Source organism: Mustela nivalis (assembly GCF_964662115.1).
Source record: "Mustela nivalis genome assembly, chromosome: 18".
Classification (NCBI taxonomy): Eukaryota; Metazoa; Chordata; class Mammalia; order Carnivora; family Mustelidae; genus Mustela; species Mustela nivalis.
In genome coordinates this window covers 25,483,100-25,501,274 of record NC_139037.1, presented here as the reverse complement: position 1 = coordinate 25,501,274, position 18,175 = coordinate 25,483,100, and the positions used below count along the sequence as shown (strand labels likewise).

Genomic DNA, 18,175 nt, shown 5'->3' with positions numbered 1-18,175 from the left:
CTTTTCAATTTCTGGGGCACAGTGTACAAACTCGTGGTTCCAGAACTTAAACGCTGGATTTTTAATCAGCTCAATGAAGGTAATAAGAAGACCCCAAGGATGTGGCCTATTTACAATCAACCGTTCCAAGAGAACCCTGAAGGGGAAAAAAGGGTTAGTTACTGCACAGAGAAACCTACAAGTTTATGACCACTTCTCCTTTACCCTTTTTCCTAACTTTTCTCCTTGATTATGAAATTACATGTAAAGGTTAGCTTTACTAATGACAAGTGGAGTAATGTCTATATATATAGTATGGTTAATCAGGTGGATTCTGGAATTAGAAAACCTGGGTTTGTATCCTGCCCCTCTTCCCATTAGTCTAGAAGACTGAGTTAAGGTAAAAATAACCGTATCAGATAATAGGTCTGTCCCACTTTTTACAATGTGTTTATCTCTTTCACCAGAATCTACCCACTGCCCAATCTCCAATGCTATGCAGACTGAGCAGTCTGCACAGATTCCTAAACTACCATTACATCAAAAAAGGGGGAAAGAAAAACACGTATGATTTGGTTATTTCTCTTTCAAACTTCTCCTAGACTAGACGATAAAGAAAAGCCCAAGTTCTTTAGATAGCTTTTAACAGGACTGTAGATTCAGGACTCTGGACGAAAAAACATCACTACCACTACCACCACCTGAGAGAAACTGCTGACTTTCAATCAAAATGCCAGTACCTTTTGTTAGAAACCTTTTATTTTAGCAATGATTAGAATTTGTAATTCTCTACTTGTCATTTTGTGTCTAACAGACTAGTCAACTGCTAGGGCAGGAACCATGTCCATTTTGCTCACAACCGTATCTCCTATTTAACAGGTAAAAGATACTCAATACTGACTACATGGGGGAAAAAATCTTTGTAACAAAGGGGAAGAGGCACCACATAGAATTATCTGAAAAACATCTCCCTTACCTTGTAATCTGTTCTTGGATAGCTTCAGTGTTGGCTTCTGCAAAAAGGTACAGCATGGTACAGCTGAAGTAGTGAGTGTGGCTATTTGGGTACCGCAGCTGATTTGCAATGGCATTCAGGAAGAGATACCGACCTAGAAATTCAGAAAACTCATTTTATTGCAGACTTGTCTCACATGAAAAGCCAACATAAAAAGACAAATCATTCTGAGGGGCTAAGGTTTGGATTTCTGATACAGGTTTTCACAGTATCCTTTAGTTTCAACCAGTAGGTCTTGAGTCCCCAGTGTTTCCATTTCTGGGATGGGAGGTTGTTACTTTGTATCTTCATTTTTTTAAATATTTAAAAACAGATCCCTGCATATAAGCATTTAAAAAAATTAGGGAAGGGGCGCCTGGGTGGCTCAATGGGTTAAGCTTCTGCCTTCAGCTCAGGTCATGATCTCAGAGTCCTGGGACTGAGTCCCACACCGGGCTCTCTGCTCAGCAGGGAGCCTGCTTCCTCCTCCTCTCTCTCTCTCTGCCTGCCTCTCTGCGGACTTGTGATCTCTGTCAAATAAATTAAAAAAAAAAAAAAAAGCTGGGGTGCCTGGGTGGCTCAGTGGGTTAGGCCGCTGGCTTCGGCTCAGGTCATGACCTCAGGGTCCTGGGATAGAGTCCCACATCGGGCTCTCTGCTCAGCAAGGAGTCGGCTTCCTCCTCTCTCTCTCTCTGCCTGCCTCTCTGCCTATTTGTGATCTCTCTCTGTCAAATAAATAAAATCTTTAAAAAAAAAAAAATAGGGAAGAATAGCAATTTCACAGATTTCTTTAATGTCGCTTAACAGACAGCTGGATTCTTCTGCCCCATGTTCAGTGTGTTCCAATGTTGTGTTTTATGTCGCCCCTGGAGAACTCCACTGGATACTCATGACAACTTGAGTACACACACATCATTATTGTGAAAGTAGTTTTGGCCTCCTAGTCCTTAAGTGAAAGGGTTTTGGGGATGACCAGCCCTTAGGGCTTCCACTCCACACTTTGTGAGAACTGCTAGTTTAGACTATATTGGAATAAATACATATTAACTGGATTTGGTGGTCTGCCTCTGCTTGATTATTACTCATGTTTATAAGGCTATTCAAGTGAGCTTTAACACTAAAGGCTATGCCCCTCCCCCTTTTTTTGCTGAGTATGGACATAATGATGTTCAGTCTTGTTAAATCTTGATTTTATATTGTTTCAGATCCCTTCACAAACAGACAAGCAAGTGCTTGTGTATCAAGATTAACTATCTCCTCCAGAACTGGTACCAGTGAAGTGAAAAGTAGGCATCCTTTTTAAAGTATATGTATGTTATGGGTGCCTGAGTGGCTCAGTTGGTTAAGCATCATCCAGCTGTTGACTGCTGGGTCACCTGAATTCAAACCCCTGTGGGGCTCGAGCCTAATTTCAAAAAAATTTTTAAATAAAGTACTTTTGTGTTAAAATAAGCAAGTCTATGTAGTTGATTAGTACCTACTGGGGTCTCTATTAAGAATGAATATAGAAGACCAAAAGAAATGTGATTCGACCAGGCAAGATGCAACCTTTGGGAAGAATTCTATACTGTCAACTTTCCAAAAAGCAGGTTAAGGAAAATCCTATGTTAATTTTTATATACCTAATATTTAACAAGTTGCCTAACAGACACTAATAAATGCTGGGGAGAAACATAGGCTAACAAAACAATCTAAGATGAGCTTATTTTTAAAGAGAGGCTAGTAAAAAGAAAATGTTCATTTTCACACTAAAAAAAAAAAATAGTGTAATCATACAAACTGAAATACTAAGTAATGTGGTAGGGATTCTGGATATTTCTTTCCATTTCTCCAATTTTTTTGCATTAAGCAGATAGTATACAACTAAAGATAAAAGAGCCAGCAGAGAAAGACAAATACCATATGATTTTACTCATTATGGCAAATTTAAGAAACAAGCAAAAGAAAATAATGAGAAAGAGTCAAAGCAAGAATCAGACTTAATTTTAGGGAATAATCTGGAGGTTACTAACGGGGAGTGGGTATAGAGATGGATTAAACAGGTGATGAAAATTTAGGACTGCATTTAGGATGACCACTGGGTGATGTATGGAACTACTAAATTACTATACTATACACTTGAAATTGATGTAACACTGATAACTGGGATTGAAATTTAAAAAAATACAGCCATAAACATACTGGTAAAATAACTGTCCGTTGTGGCTTAAAATATTTTTATGATCAGACTATGGCAAAAGGTGCAGAGAACTTAACTCTCAGAATTGGCTGGCCTCACTCACCTTCAGTGTCCAAGTCCACAGCTAGGTTCTGGAAGATGTCCATGTGAGCCGAGTGGGTGATCGTGCTCATTGATGGCGTACTACCCTTGTTGTGGATGTGTGCAATGGCCTGAGTCCCTACGTAGAGCACCAGTGCATTTATGAGCTGGAGGTTATAACGATTGCCAGGCTCATTGGATACCTAAACGAACAAAACAAAGCTACTTATTTTCACACAGGATTCAATATTTCTAGCCCTTTTCATGCCTTCATAGAAGAGCTGAACTGCTCTCAACATTTGTGATTTATATTTTAGAAATTTGCATGACTTTGTGAGGTTGCTGAACAAATACATAGTTGCCTAAGGATGGTTGGGTCAGTACCAAAAACGATTTCCCTTTGGAAGCCAAAACTTGAAAAGGTATCAGCAAACAAGTAAAGTTTGTAAATCAGACTATGCATTATCTCAACTACATTAAAATATCTGGAGGGGCGTCTGGCTGGTTTAGCAGGTGGTGTGAGACTCTTGATAACCGGGCTGTGAGTCTGAGCCCCACATTCATTTTGGAAATTAATGAAATCTTAGAGAAAAAAAATATTTGGAGGGGAAAAAGTAGTTTTCTGGTATGGAAAGACTGGAAAGATAACACAATTTCAAGTCCTCTTCTGTACACCCAACAACCAGAATCCATTTAGAACAATCTTGGGAGGACTGACAGGGAATGATTATCAGCAGTATTATTCTTAAAGAAAACAAGCCTATTCCCCGGTTGCCTCTTCCAAGGCAATAGCTTTGTGTCAGTAGGTAAAATGCATAATCCAGGTAATCTCATATAATCTCATCCAACCAGTAGAAATAACATTTATGTTTTAAAAATTTTAAATCCAGTTGAAAACACTAACTCCCAGGTGTACGTAAGTAGCTCAGTCAAGCATCTGTCTTCAGCTCTGGTCATGATCCCAGGGGTCCTGGGATTGAGTCCTGCATCAGGCTCCCTGCTCAGCTAGGAGTCTGCTTCTCCCTCTCCCGATGCCCTTCCCCCTGCTCATGCTCCTCCTCACTCTCTCAAATAAAATCTTAAAAAAACAAAACAAACACTCGTTCCCAAATAGGCCATCCACGGGACTATGCCTACAAAATGCTTTCTATGAAAGCTAAAAGTTTTAAATCAAACCAGTTAACCTGTAGGTTGCTTCGCAAATCAGACAGAAAAGTGACCGGTGATCGAGTTTTAAGATAGGAATCCAAATCCTTTTTGAACTGAGGTGGCATCACTCCAGTAAAATTGGTAAGAATCCGGGGTGCAATGTTAATCTCACTCAACATATCCACCTGCAGCAGACAGATAAAATAATCAAAACCAGAAGTGTATGTAGAGTCAATAGTAAATTCTTTGTCTCTGCCTTAAAAAGTGGTAGGATTGGGGCGCCTGGGTGGCTCAATGGGTTAAGCCGCTGCCTTCAGCTCAGGTCGTGATCTCAGGGTTCTGGGATCGAGTCCCACATCGGGCTCTCTGCTCAGCAGGGAGCCTGCTTCCTTCTCGCTCTCTCTGCCTGCCTCTCTGCCTACTTGTGATCTCTCTCTGTCAAATAAATAAATAAAATCTTTTAAAAATAAAAATAAAATAAAAAGTGGTAGGAGTGTTTTCCCAAAACTGTACATTATAAATGTCCTGATGAGAGCTGCCACTTTTTATTAATCTTTAATTAAAAGAATATCTCCAACATGATACAAATCTCTCATTCTGTAATAAATTCTCTTATATATATCTTTCTAAATTAGGGCAGGGTACCTTCCTAAATTAAGGCTGGATAAGGTAACTTTTGCAACGAGGTTTAACGTATACCACTAAAAGTTTGTTTCCTGGACTTGGATTTCAAAAAAGAATACAGAGGAGATTCCTCATCCTAACAGTTCTAGTTTTTAAAAAGATGCCCCAGGGGCACCCGGGTGACTCAGTGGGTTAAGCCTCTGCCTTCGTCTCAGGTCATCATCTCAGGGTCCTGGGATAAGTCCTGCATCGGGCTCTCTGCTCAGCAGGGATCCTGCTTCCCCACCCCCCTCCCTGCCTGCCTCTCTGCCTACTTGTGATCAAATAAAGAAATAAAATCTTTTTGTAAAGGGGGGGGTGCCTGGGTGGCTCAGTGGGTTGAGCCTCTGCCTTCGGTTCGGGTTGTGATCCCAGGGTCCTGGAATCGAGCCCTGCATCCGACTCTCTGCTCACCAGGGAGCCTGCCCCCCCCCACCTGCCTCTCTGCCTACTTGTGCTCTCTCTTTCTCTCTGTCAAATAAATAAATAAAATCTTAAAAAAAAAAAGCCCCAGCAGAACAGATCATACTTGCTACTTACAAGTAAATAAATAAATAATGCATATTAAAGAAAAGAGTGCAAAATACATAAAAATTACAGTAGCCACATCAGGGCTACACATACAAAAAACACCTTTGAAATATGAGCATTACAAAGTTCTGTTCTACAATTCTGTAAACCAGGGCCACCCAGCAAATAACTGGTTCAACACCTCTATTAAGGTTCTATAAAAATGAATTTACTATCAAAATTAATTTAAAATAGCAGCTAGGCAAATACTGTGAACTAACATTCAGCAAGCTTAATAACGTGATCTCCCCCCACCACCCAACAGCATTCTCACCTAACAACTTGTGTGTGTATATGCCTGAGAAGAGAGGGGTTAAACAGGTCTACCACTAGAGAAAGGGCTCAAATTCTAAGATATAACTTACTTCTCCTTGCACTGTTTGGAACTTTACCTTCAGATTAGGAGTGAATGGGTCTGGGAGCCTCATGTTTCTTGGGAAGGCACTCAGGATGAGATTTCTTAGCTGAATACAATTAGGTGGGATCACATCACAGAATCCATAATGGTAATCACAAAGGAACTCAGGGAAATCATGCAAAAGAACCAGAAGCACTCTCAAAGTACCCTATTTAAAAAAAAAAAAAAAAAGAAAGAAAGAAAGAAAGAAAGAAAAAAAAAACATTGGTTGTTTCCCGCATTAAGTTAGGAAATAAGAGTAAAATTTATATTACCGTAAGTAAAAAAGACAAAAGTATATACTACGGTAACAAATTACAGGCTTTTTACCAAAATATTTACATCTGGAAATCACCAAAAACCAGCTTTGGGGAGTTTACACCTTTTATGTGTATGCTTTAAGAGGCTGGCAAAAATAAATTAACTAATTAATTAAAAGGCAAAAAATTCTGTCTTCAGAAGCTGGAAAAAACAACTAATGAAAACCAAGAAAGTAAAAGAGGAAAATCAATTACATGTTGTAAAAAGTACTGAAGGAGGGCGAAACAAAGCTGGTATCCTTGAAAAGATTAAAATCCAGGCTTAGATGGCTTTACCAGCAAAATCTTCACTATAAGCACCTAAGGAAAAATGAATACAATTTTCCCAATCTCAGTTTTTTCCAATTCTTTTAATGAGATTTGCATACTCTTGATACCGAAGCTTGATGTGAAAAATCACACAAAAATCTTAAATATTAGAAACAGAAATCACAGTGATATATCATGATGAAATGGTCCCAAATGCAATGGCAGCTTAAGCATTTGATGGAGTTATTAATAAAAAAAAATTTTCATTTTAAAAAATCATTCAATGTAACTCAATACCCATTTAATGACATTTTAAAACTCAACAAATTATAAATAGAAGGGCATTTCCTTATTCAGATAATGGCATCTGCAAAACAAAACTGTAGATTTATAAAAATATAATGATGAATTACTGAAAGCTTTCTTTACGATCATTAAGGAGACAAACACGACATTATCTCCATCTTCTACTCAACAGTTGGTGGAGTTACTGGCCACTGACAATAAGGCAGGTAAAAGTAAAGCAAAAATCCACTGCTGTATGTAGATGAATTGACTGTGTATATAGAACATACTTCCTGGGACACCTTAGAGGCTCAGTCTGTTAAGCCTCTGCCTTCGGCTCAGGTCATAACCCACATCCATGTCTACACTGGGTTCCTTGCTCAGCAGAGAGCCAGCCTGCTGCTCCCCCTGCTTGTGCATGTGAGCAGGCTAATAAATGAATAATCTTAAAAAAAAAAAAGAAAGAAAGAAAGAAACAAAAAGAATACACTTCTCCCCACAAAAGACACAGATAAACTCTCAGAAAAAGTAAATTTTGTTAGGTAGCTAGATACACAGCTACAAGGTAGCTGGGCAATATATATATATATTAAAAAAAAAAATCAGTTTTGTTTCTATATGCTGCCAACAAACAAAAAATTTTAAAGGTATTTTACAATTTTACAAAAAAACATCAAATAAGGATAATTCTAAAGAAAGAGACTGAAAACCTCTATGCTGGAAAACTACAAAGCATTACAGAGTAAAATTAAAGACCTAACTAAATTGAAACATCCATGTTCAAGATTGAAAGGCTCAATATTATTAAGAGGTTCTCTATTCTCTCCAAAGTGATCTATAGATCCACTGCAATCTCAATCTAAATCCCAGCCAGCTTTCAGAAGTTGAGCTGACTATACAGTTCTTTATGCAATGGCAAATGACATTAAACAGCCAAAATAATCTTTAAAAAAGCAAAGTGAGGACAATTTACTCATTACTCTGGTTTTTAGTAAGTCTTACAAATCAAGACAGTTTGGTACTGGCCTAGGAACAGATAAACAGATCAACTACAGAGACACGCATACACAAATGGTCAATTATTTTGATAAAGGTGCCCAATCAATTCAATGGGGAATAAAAAATGGTACTCAAAAGCCTTATATTACTTACTGTGGGGTGGCAGTACTAGGAAGGATGAGGAAATGAACCTCACCCATACACAATATTAAATTTGAGACAGATCATATTATGGTAACACAAAAGCCAGAATAATGTAGGTTCTTGGGCAATGAACAGAGTACAAGCAGAATAGATGTCAATTTGGGACTGGCAAAGCCAACATGAGATACAAAAGCCAACATTTAACGAAAGCAAAAACTTGGATCATTTTTACTACATTAAATTGAAAGTCTCCATTCCTCAAAAGACACCTATTTTTAAGGGAATAAAAAGGTAAGCCACAAGAGTGATTTGGAAATAATCTGATTATGTATTAAACAAAGGGCTCATATCCAGAATATATGAAGAATTCCTATTTAAAAATAAGAAAAACATTATCTGGTGAAAAGATGAGCAAAAAACTATAAAAGGAACATCACCAAATGATACCCAAATGGCCACTGTACTCATTAAAAAAATCAAGGATATGCAAAATTCATTCACAGTGAGATCCTAACTGCACAATTGCCAAAATGGCTAAAACAAAAAACAGACAATACCAGGGATATTCTGGTATAAGAGTTAATGGAAACATATACTTTGTAAAACTAGCAGCATCTATTGAAGCTGAACCTATGAATATGTTTTTTGGGGACTGGTTATGAAATACACTTGATTTTTGTGTTTTCCTGAGGATCTGTTATTCTTTAAAAACTTAATAGGAAAAGTGGGGTACTTGGGTGACTCAGTCGGTTAAGTGTCTGACTTCAGCTCAGGTCATGATTTCAGGGTCCTGGGATCAAGCCCTGGATAGAAGTCCCTCTCCCTTTCCCTTTGCCCCCTCCCCAATGCCCTCTCTCAAATAAATAAATACAGTTTTGTTTTGTTTTTTTTTAAGCATTAATTAGGGGCGCCTGGGTGGCTCAGTGGGTTAAAGCCTCTGCCTTCGGCTTGGGTCATGATCCCAGGGTCCTGGGATTGAGCCCCGCATCGGGCTCTCTGCTCTGTGAGGAGCCTGCTTCCTCCTCTCTCTCTGCCTGCCTCTCTGCCTACTTGTGATCTCTGTCAAATAAATAAATAAAATGTTAAAAAAAATAAATAAAATAAAAATAAAAGCATTAATTAATAAAAAAAAAATAGGCCTCATATTCCCAGTTGACAGTGTTCAAAATTTTAAGTTTAAAGTATTTTAATGTGTAACTGCAAATTAATTACCTTATAGAGGATTTGCATAGGTTTGGTGAGTTCCACATTTCTAAGGAAAGGCGCTAAATATTTGAATAAATCAATCAGTAGCTGTGCATACATAGGCCATCCCTGAAAGAAAGAAATGTACATGAGCCATAATTATACTCAGTTGCTCTTCTATCATCAAAAAGATGCCCAGGCAGCTACACTGTGACTTACTATCATCTTCATACTAATGTAACTAGAGAATACGGACATTAAATACTGCAAAGACTGGCATGAAAAGGGACTAAGTGTAATTATGGCAACAGTGAGAAATAATATTTACAACAAAATGGCTCCAAGGGTGCCTCAGTGTCTCAGCTGGCTGAGCACCGGACTCTTGATTTTGGCTCAGGTTGTGATCTCAGGGTCAGGAGACGGAGCTCCCTGTCCAGCTCCCCCCTCATGCGGAGTCTGCTTGAGCTTCTTTCCCTCTGCCCCTACCCCCGCCATGTATGCATGTGCTCACACTCTCTCTTTAAAGAGAAATAAATCTTTAAAAGGGGGGGGGGTGTGCCTCCAGAAATTCCAGGATATATAGAGGTCCTTGTTCCTATAGCAAAATTTAAAGAGGACAAGGAAACTCAGAAAACTCAGAAAATGTCAGACACAAAACAGTCAATTAAGAAACTGACAGAGGTCTGTTTTCTTAACTCCTTCTTTTAATTAAGTCCTAGGTCTCAACCATTTCCTTTCCCACTTCCAACTCCTGTCCAGTAACTTGCAGTTTATAAAAAGTTCACAACACAAATCTTCTCAGCCAAACATGGCCTGTCATCAACTCCCAACTATACAAACTATGTTCTTTTGGATAAGTTTATGTTACTGTGTTCCTCCTCCTGGAATACCAAATAAAACCCACTCCATTTAAGGATTATCTCACTCTCTTTTTTGCCAACCACGTAAGTAGTCACATTTTCTTAAGGGCTAATCAGGGATGCTTTCTATTCATATGCCATTAAATTGCAAGATGGGAGAGAAACCTCTCATGTTAACTGTGTTTATTTGTAATTACAATTTAAAAACTCTTTACTAGAACTTGATACTAATTTCTTCAAATACAGACCAGTGGTATTCATCATTCTTGAGAGTGAAAAGCTTTAGCATTTAGAGTGAGAACCTGTAAAACTGGCAGGTTTTAGAGCTCCATTACCCAAGTTTTATTTAAAGCTACTCCAAGGTTTTGACTTTTTTAAAAAAAGTTCTTAAGCAAGATTAACACATTGCTCACAACAGACCTGGAGGAGCAATACCCTAATCATTGAGGAATGACTTCTAGGCACAGGCAGTCAAGTATTGGTTAAACCTTCTCCATAACTTTACTCCACATTAAATAATTCTTGACTAAGCCTGGAAGGAGTACAATTATTACTAAGTGACTAAGAGTGCTAATAATAAGCTCCAAGTAGTTACAGTCTTCATCTGTAGAAGATAAACTGCAGCCACACCTTCTGCTGTGGCGTATGTGCCAGCATTCTTGCAATAAATATCCGATGAGAGATCAGTTCAAGCCAGGCGTACACAAAGCCAGGAGCTTTGGTAGGCCTCAAGATATGGAATGTATTGCTGAAAGACAAAAACCTTCATCAGAAACAAGGTCCAACTTAAATACAAACACATCAGTGTAATTAGAAAACACACAAGCTAGTTTTAAAATCAACATGCCTCAAATCCACAAGAGTACTACTTCTCGAATTTTACCACTAAGAACAGCAATCCTTAACGAGAAATCTCTATTAAATTCAGTAATACTCACCAGAAAGCTGTAAGTGTCTGGAAATTAATAGTTTCCAATACATGCTCAGGTGCATTGAGTTCCAAGAGCAACATGATAAAAATTCGATGGTAGGGAAGCTGCTGAAATTCACTTTGCCGAACATCATGGTCCTGCAGGAGAACTCCCACTACTATACCAAGGACCTACAGAATATACAGATTAGAGCCTGTAAATCATGAAGATAATTCACTTTATCACTCCCTAGACATGCTTTTTTTTCATACTCTTGTGCCCCACATTAAAGAAAAAGAGACATGCCATCTGAATAGACATTATATGCTGGCAGCTGGTTTGATGTGGCCTGTAGAATTTTGTATTTTCTTTGAATTTCAATAATCTTCAGCCAGAACTGTATACTCTCCACAAACCCACTGGTTTTTCAAGAGCTCTGAAAATAGTCATGGTACATCATATTCCATTATATTAATACAATCTAAAAAACCTTATTTTTCTGGTCTGATGTGAAACTGATGAGGCAAAATGGTTTATACGTTTGACATTTAGGAGATGGAGGGGCCAGGGACGATTCTGAATTGCAGAAATGTCTCATACAAAGAGCCATCCTGCATTCCACTTAATCTTCCCACCGAAGAGTAAGAGACAGGATAACCTGTGTGGTAATTACCCACAAACCCTAAGTTTGTTTTTGTAGTTTTAATAGTAAAATATCCAGGAACTCCACTGTGTATGTCAAAAGAAAACTATTTTGTATTATCAGTGTATTATCATTATTCCATTCACAGTGATTCTGTATACAGGTGAAAATTTTATACTATCTAAGTATCTTCCGATGTAGTCATTACCAAACATTAACATACTGAAATACACTGCTCCCCCCCCCACCACCTGTGGTCTTAAGTTAAAGTACCAAACTCTTCTAAAATTTAGTGATTATGTTTATACTACTATCTACAAATTTAATTTCAGGACTAAAGGGATCTTACAAAATGTTCTGGGGGAATAGGTTGGACCCTGAGAACCACTGACGCAGATTTCAAGTATACCAAGACTAAGGCAAAAAAGAAGTTCAGACCTTGTTCAGCAGATTAATCTTTGTGACAGTGTTGGTGGCCTCCCCTGAGTGCTTTACTAGCAGAGCAATGAGTCGGACAAAGGCATCCAGGTTGTGATAGCACTTGGCTCGGATCATGGTGGGATTAGCAGCAGGATTGTGCTGCTGCTCTGCCTGAGCACGGTAACTGATTTCAACACACATTTCAGTACACAGACGAAAGAACCTCGTTATGAGGTCATCAGTCTTCAGGATTCCTTGTTGGTGCATCTACCAAGGGAACAATAATGAGAATATATATAGATAGATAAAAACAAAAAAAAACGAGATAATACACATCAATTTTTAATCTTCATGCTTAAGAGGTATTCTCTTATTCACTCTTTGTCACATTTCTAATTCTTACTTTAAAAAAGGTGTCATGAAAATGACTTCTCCATTAAGGATCAATGACAGAATTCCTGTTTTAAGTTTAATGGAGAACAGCAAAGATGGAACAGAAGAGATAATAACATGGCAATTGTGAACAGTATACAGCCAAATAATGTGGAAATTTAAGTAGACAAATAAACCAACTTTCAGGAGCCCACTAAAATCATATAAAGACATTCTAGCCAATTCATACTTCCCCCATGTAGGAAATTAAATGCCATATATTTCGTATTTTATTTTCCCACAGAATTTAACTTCTTCCAACTGACTCAACCAATAACAAAATTTTTGAAACTCCAGCCAGCTGCAACAGGAAAATCAAGTAATAATTTGTATGATAAATGGGTACCCCAAAAAATAGCCACAGACCTAATCTGGCTATTTTAAGGAAAACTGAAGTCTATTTTAAAGTAAATTCAGTTTAAAATAAGATGTTCTTTTAAAGTATAGAAGTACAAATTTTATGACATATGATTTGGAAGTGAAGCAGAGCAGAAAAGTTATTTAGCTAGTATGAAACAAGACAGTACAAAAAGAGTTAAGGGTGCAGAGAGAGAGAGGGAGGTCAGTGCTTACTTAAAGAAACCAAGCCCAGAAAGAAAACTTGACCATTATCTTGGAAATTTTAAAACAAATCACTGTCCCTTGATAAGCAATAAAATAACTGAACTGACATTTATGTACTCTAGGCAAGAGAGAAGTTCAGCAGAGGGACTTCTGGTACATTGAAATCTGAAAAACTAACAGGGGGTTAAGGTAATGAAGACAAACGGCTGTGATCAAGAGGGAACACAAGGAGGAAAGAATTCTCAAAAGGATACAAAAGAGAACAGAAAAGTATAAATTATACTTTCTTAAGCAGAGAGAAGAAACAAGAGCAAAAAAGCCAGCAGGAAGAGCTGAGACAGGTGCCACATCCATACCCATGAAATATTGATGATCGCAAAAACCAAGTGATTCAGAGTTCTTCTATCCAAATCAGAAATCAAACTATAAACATTCAGTAACAATAATGTGTGCAATAATGTATATTTTAGAATTTTGTTGGGTACAGAGCTACTGTACTGTATGATTTATTTAACTAAGTTAAAATTCATCTTAAAAAGTAAATTCAATTTCTAACTTCTAAAATTTAAATCAGCTCTTACACACTATCATTTATCTGATAATAGAACTAATTTGCAATCTTTCTTTGGTAGTACTCCTAAACTTTCATCTCAGTTTAAAGAAATACAATGGTCAATCTGCAGAAATTAGCAGATAAACAAATATCGCTCCCTGAATAAACATTACAATAGTCCTACTAAAGGAATTCTAAGGGCAGTCAGCACAAATACCATTCTTGCCCTTAAGTAGTATGATTAGGACACACTGACTATTGGGTATGAATCTCTCCAGTGGTTGAAAACAGACAGTAACGATCAAAAACAGAATGCTAAATGGTACTGCAGCTCTCTTTCTACATTTTTGTCTGTTCCTCCTGTTCACAAACATTCTTTCCAAACTTAATTATTCTAGGAACTTGCCTCCTACTTTAATTCAAAGTTCAATTTAGATAAAATCAAATGAAAACAAATACAGTAAGCCATTTTCCAAAAGAACATGTTAGTCAGTTTTAGGTAAATAAGCTACTTAATTTAGAAAATATAAGAAAAGATTCCACCCATTTAAGTTTTTAGTGTTTTCTTCTTCTTATTTTTTTTTTAACATGAGCTAGGGGCGCCACTGCTTTCGACTCAGGTCATGATCCCAGGGTCCTGGGACTGAGCCCCACATCAGGCTCTCTGCTCAGCAGGGAGCCTGCTTCCTCTCCTTTCTCTCTGCCTGCCTCTCTGCCTACTTGTGATCTCTATCAAATAAATAAATAAAACCTTTAAAAAAAAAAAAAAAGGAGCTATTGTGAGAATTTTGTTAGCCCATAAGGCCCTAGTTATCAAGCCAGTAAAATTATGACATACATCTAGCAATTTCATTATTCATTATCTGATCCCATACTTTGTAACTATGACAAATGAAATGGGATTAGTAGAGCATGAAATGTTGAATTTACTGGTTAGCACCCAAAGATGAGGAAAAGAAATAGGCTTTATCAATTTAACAGAGTAACGATGGCGACAATTTTTGGTTTACATGAGTATGGAGGTAACTGTCTGACCACAGGTACGTAATACTGAGCTTAAATACTGGAGGCATCACACCCTACTTATGTTGAATAAAAAGCACCTTTCTTTCCAAAAGCTCTACCTGTCCAACAAACGCAGAGAAAGCTTTGGTACTGTCACGGCCAGCTGCTGCTGAATGGTAGAGATTCACCCATTCCCTCAGAAGATACTCTGCCTTCTCCCTCAGGCCTGGAGGATCATCATATTCTGAGGCTTGAGAGATTCCCGAATGCATCATAAAGTTAGGGCCTCCATGAGCACGATCAATCATTGCTTCATAGTTGGATCGCACTACTTCCATCAGCTGGGGCAATCTAGTACAATAAATCCAGAGTGAAAATCAGTCTACTCATGGTCGCGATTTCACAGACAGACACAGTTGGACAATTTGCTTATTTAATAGAAACCAAAACAGTGACTTCCATATTTAAACAAAACTATCCTCGGTTTCTGTTTACTCATAACCACATAATACACAAATAACTGACCTTGGTTAAGCCACTTCTTAACCCCCCCAAAATAGTGCCTGTTGAAATGGAGCTGATCGATGTTCATAGTCAACAAATATTCACTGTGCGCCTACCATGTGCCATGGTTTGTTATGTATCTTAATTTCAACGTTTCTTTGAGATATTTCTATTTCATTCAAGAAAAGGTAAATCAACTTATCAAAACTCCAATTTTAAAGTGGCAGAGGCAGGGCTTAAACACAGGGCTCTTGATACCAAGTCTAGTACTGTACATAATGCTTGCTCTAGAGCAAGAAGGCTGGGCAGTTAGTTAAGGCTTCATACTTCAAGAGACAATATTAGGTCAAACTAAAGCTTCCCACATACTATATGTACAGCAAGTTTTTACAGGTAATATTACTTATTAAGTCTGCACATTCATTTTCAAAGCTCCTTCATAGACTCAATACACAAAGATCCCCAAACACTTCATCCTCACCCTTCTGGAGCATTGCCTCTGGAGTGAGCATTAATCCTCATGAGAGTTTCAATGGTGTGGAATAGATCTGCCTCAGTAACATGAGCAACACTCCTTTCATCCACCAACAGGATTTTTACCAATTGCATAGCAAATGCCACAGCCATGTAGTTTAAACCATTCTCCATTGACTGGCAACACAAAAAGCACAATGTAAGATAGATAACACTTACAGCAAACACACATCCCAACTAACCAGAGTACCTTTCCTGTTTAAGAAAATTTCCTCCATACCTGAGCTAGGTGAAGATCATACTGCTGCATATTAACCAGATGATTACGAATGAGCAACTCCACTGCTTCCACATTGTATTTATATTCATCCCGACATTCAATTAGGCACCTAGAAAAAGTATTTCTTTTAAAGGCCTAACCATACTGTTATCAAATAAACAATTTTACTCAATGGTAATTTATTCCAAATTAAGGATGCTTTGAGAACCAACAGCAAATTAGTATCTAAGATTCAAAACAGCCAATAATAAAATAGAAAAAAGACAACCCAGTGTTAAAACTCAAGCTTTGCTCTCAAAGTCTAGAAAACAAAGGATTCCATTTAAGACAATGAAATATTTATATACGAACACCTCTGCTATGAAATCACTAAAACCTTTAAAAACCAATGATACACAATTTATCCCCCAAAGCAAGGTACTGGTTTTTCACATTCATCATAGGCACCAAAGTGGAAAAGGGCCAAGCAATCAACAATTCTCACTACTCAGGACTGGAACAAATGTCTCGCTTAACTTCTAGAAAAAAGAAAAGTCTGGACATAAACAGGGCATGTATGTTAGAAACAGTCCAATAAACAGTACTCTTCTCTAAGATGGTTACCGACCTTGTGATCTGTTTGTTACACCACGGAGACCCGTATGCCCGGCCATCTTGAAGAGCTTTTAAGACCAAAAGGTGGCACTCCCTGTAGCGCAGCAACAGGTCAGCATCAGCACCACTTGTAGCATCTAGTAAACCCTCTACAGCCTATGGAAGAAAAACAGTATTCACAAACATGGATAATATAGTACTTGACCCAACTATCAAAGACAAAACATAAACCTTAACAAAAACTACAACACACCCTCTAAAGCCTCCAGTGAACAATGTCTGCGCTCACCAAAATGCTTTTCACTTACCCTAACACCCACACACACTCTCTCTCTCTCCCCCCCTCTCTCTAAATTCTATCTAGTTTATGTTCACTGTGTTCCTCACATGACAGGCCCAATGTCCCAAAACAGTCAAAGTCTAATGCTCCCTGCCAAACTTCCCACATTACCCAAGTACTTGGTATCAACATATTCCTCCAAATCTAAACTGCTATCTTTTAAAGTTTCTTAACTGTATTTTCAAAAGATCTTAATAGGAAAAAAAAAAAAAAAACACTTTCCCATTTCACCATCAGTAACTGTCACAACTACATTCTAGAGAAAATTACCTGCTTATTACCAAAAACAACTTGTTTTACCTTAATTTTAAAATCTTAAGATAACCTAAGGAGATGATGGCATGGGTCACTATTATTTACAAACCTAGTCTCTTCCTGCCCTTGCTTCACAACTCATCTCTTCTTAAAAGTAGCATTTAAGAACTAACCTTCTGGAGCAGTCCAAGAGCAGCTATGGCATCCCGAGAGTTTCGAGATAATACTACAACCTCCAAAAGACTTCTAAGAGCCTGAGCTTGAGGATTCATGGCCAAAGTTGGCGGGATGGCATGTAGGTGCTGCTCCAATTCTGTAATGCACTTATCATAAATCTGAGCTACATCATCTGTTGCCCAAGCTTGCTGTTTTAGAAAAGGAAACAACCAAGAAAGTCATAAGCAATAATTTTTAATATTTTTTTCCACCGGCTTATACATCAATTAAAAAGTCTTTTAGTATGTTTACATCCCTGAATTTTTTTGTTTTTAAAAAAAAACTCCCCCCCCCCAAAGATTTTATTTATTTGAGAGACAGCGATAGCTAGTGAGTACAGCTGCTGAGAGGAGAGGGTTCAGAAGTAGGCTCCTCACCAAGGAGGAAGCCCAACGCAGGGCTCGATCCCAGGACACTGGGACCATAACCGGAGCTGAAGGGAGACACTCAACCAACTGAGCCACCCAGGGGCGCCACCCCCCCATCAAAACATAGAGGGGCTCTTCCAGTCCCCTTCCTGAACTATTCGATCTTAATAACATTAGGTGGGGCACTGCAAGGATGAGGGGAGGGGTATTTAATTTGACTGAAGAAACCCCACCAGACATCAACACAATCAAATAATCAAAGCAAGCAAAATAAATAATGGGGTAGAACACAGCCTAGGAAATTAGGTAATCTGAACAACGGAAAAATATAGTACTCAGTTCAAGTGTCAAAGCATGATAGAATAATAACAGCATCATTTCTGTGATAAGTATATCAAAGATGCTGGATCTGAATCTATTCCTGACAACATATTGGAAAAATGCAAATCAGGCCATTCTAAAAAATAACTGGCCTATAATCAGCATAAATGTTGAGGTCATGAAAGAGGAGGAAAAACTGAGGTGCTGGATCAGACTAACCTGGGGTAAATTTTAAAAATAA

The 18,175-nt window shown here is 38.0% G+C and overlaps 1 protein-coding gene across 8 annotated transcripts in view; it reads right to left on the bottom strand.

The window, feature by feature from the left end:
- Positions 1–18,175, bottom strand: part of CNOT1 (CCR4-NOT transcription complex subunit 1) — a 111,662-nt gene that overhangs the window by 499 nt on the left and 92,988 nt on the right. For 4 of the 8 annotated variants that reach the window (XM_082712366.1, XM_082712368.1, XM_082712367.1 and 1 more), the window contains exons 35-48: positions 17,203–17,394; positions 16,448–16,590; positions 15,841–15,949; positions 15,568–15,737; positions 14,681–14,933; positions 12,047–12,295; positions 10,993–11,156; positions 10,685–10,802; positions 9,222–9,323; positions 6,008–6,181; positions 4,418–4,567; positions 3,256–3,436; positions 956–1,088; positions 2–136 (exon numbers count right to left, since the gene is read on the bottom strand). In XM_082712366.1, the coding sequence (XP_082568492.1) occupies positions 2–136; positions 956–1,088; positions 3,256–3,436; positions 4,418–4,567; positions 6,008–6,181; positions 9,222–9,323; positions 10,685–10,802; positions 10,993–11,156; positions 12,047–12,295; positions 14,681–14,933; positions 15,568–15,737; positions 15,841–15,949; positions 16,448–16,590; positions 17,203–17,394 (2,273 nt within the window). The remainder of the gene's footprint in view (position 1; positions 137–955; positions 1,089–3,255; positions 3,437–4,417; positions 4,568–6,007; positions 6,182–9,221; positions 9,324–10,684; positions 10,803–10,992; positions 11,157–12,046; positions 12,296–14,680; positions 14,934–15,567; positions 15,738–15,840; positions 15,950–16,447; positions 16,591–17,202; positions 17,395–18,175) is intronic. The other 4 variants (XM_082712370.1, XM_082712372.1, XM_082712371.1 and 1 more) reach the window with 1 other exon arrangement.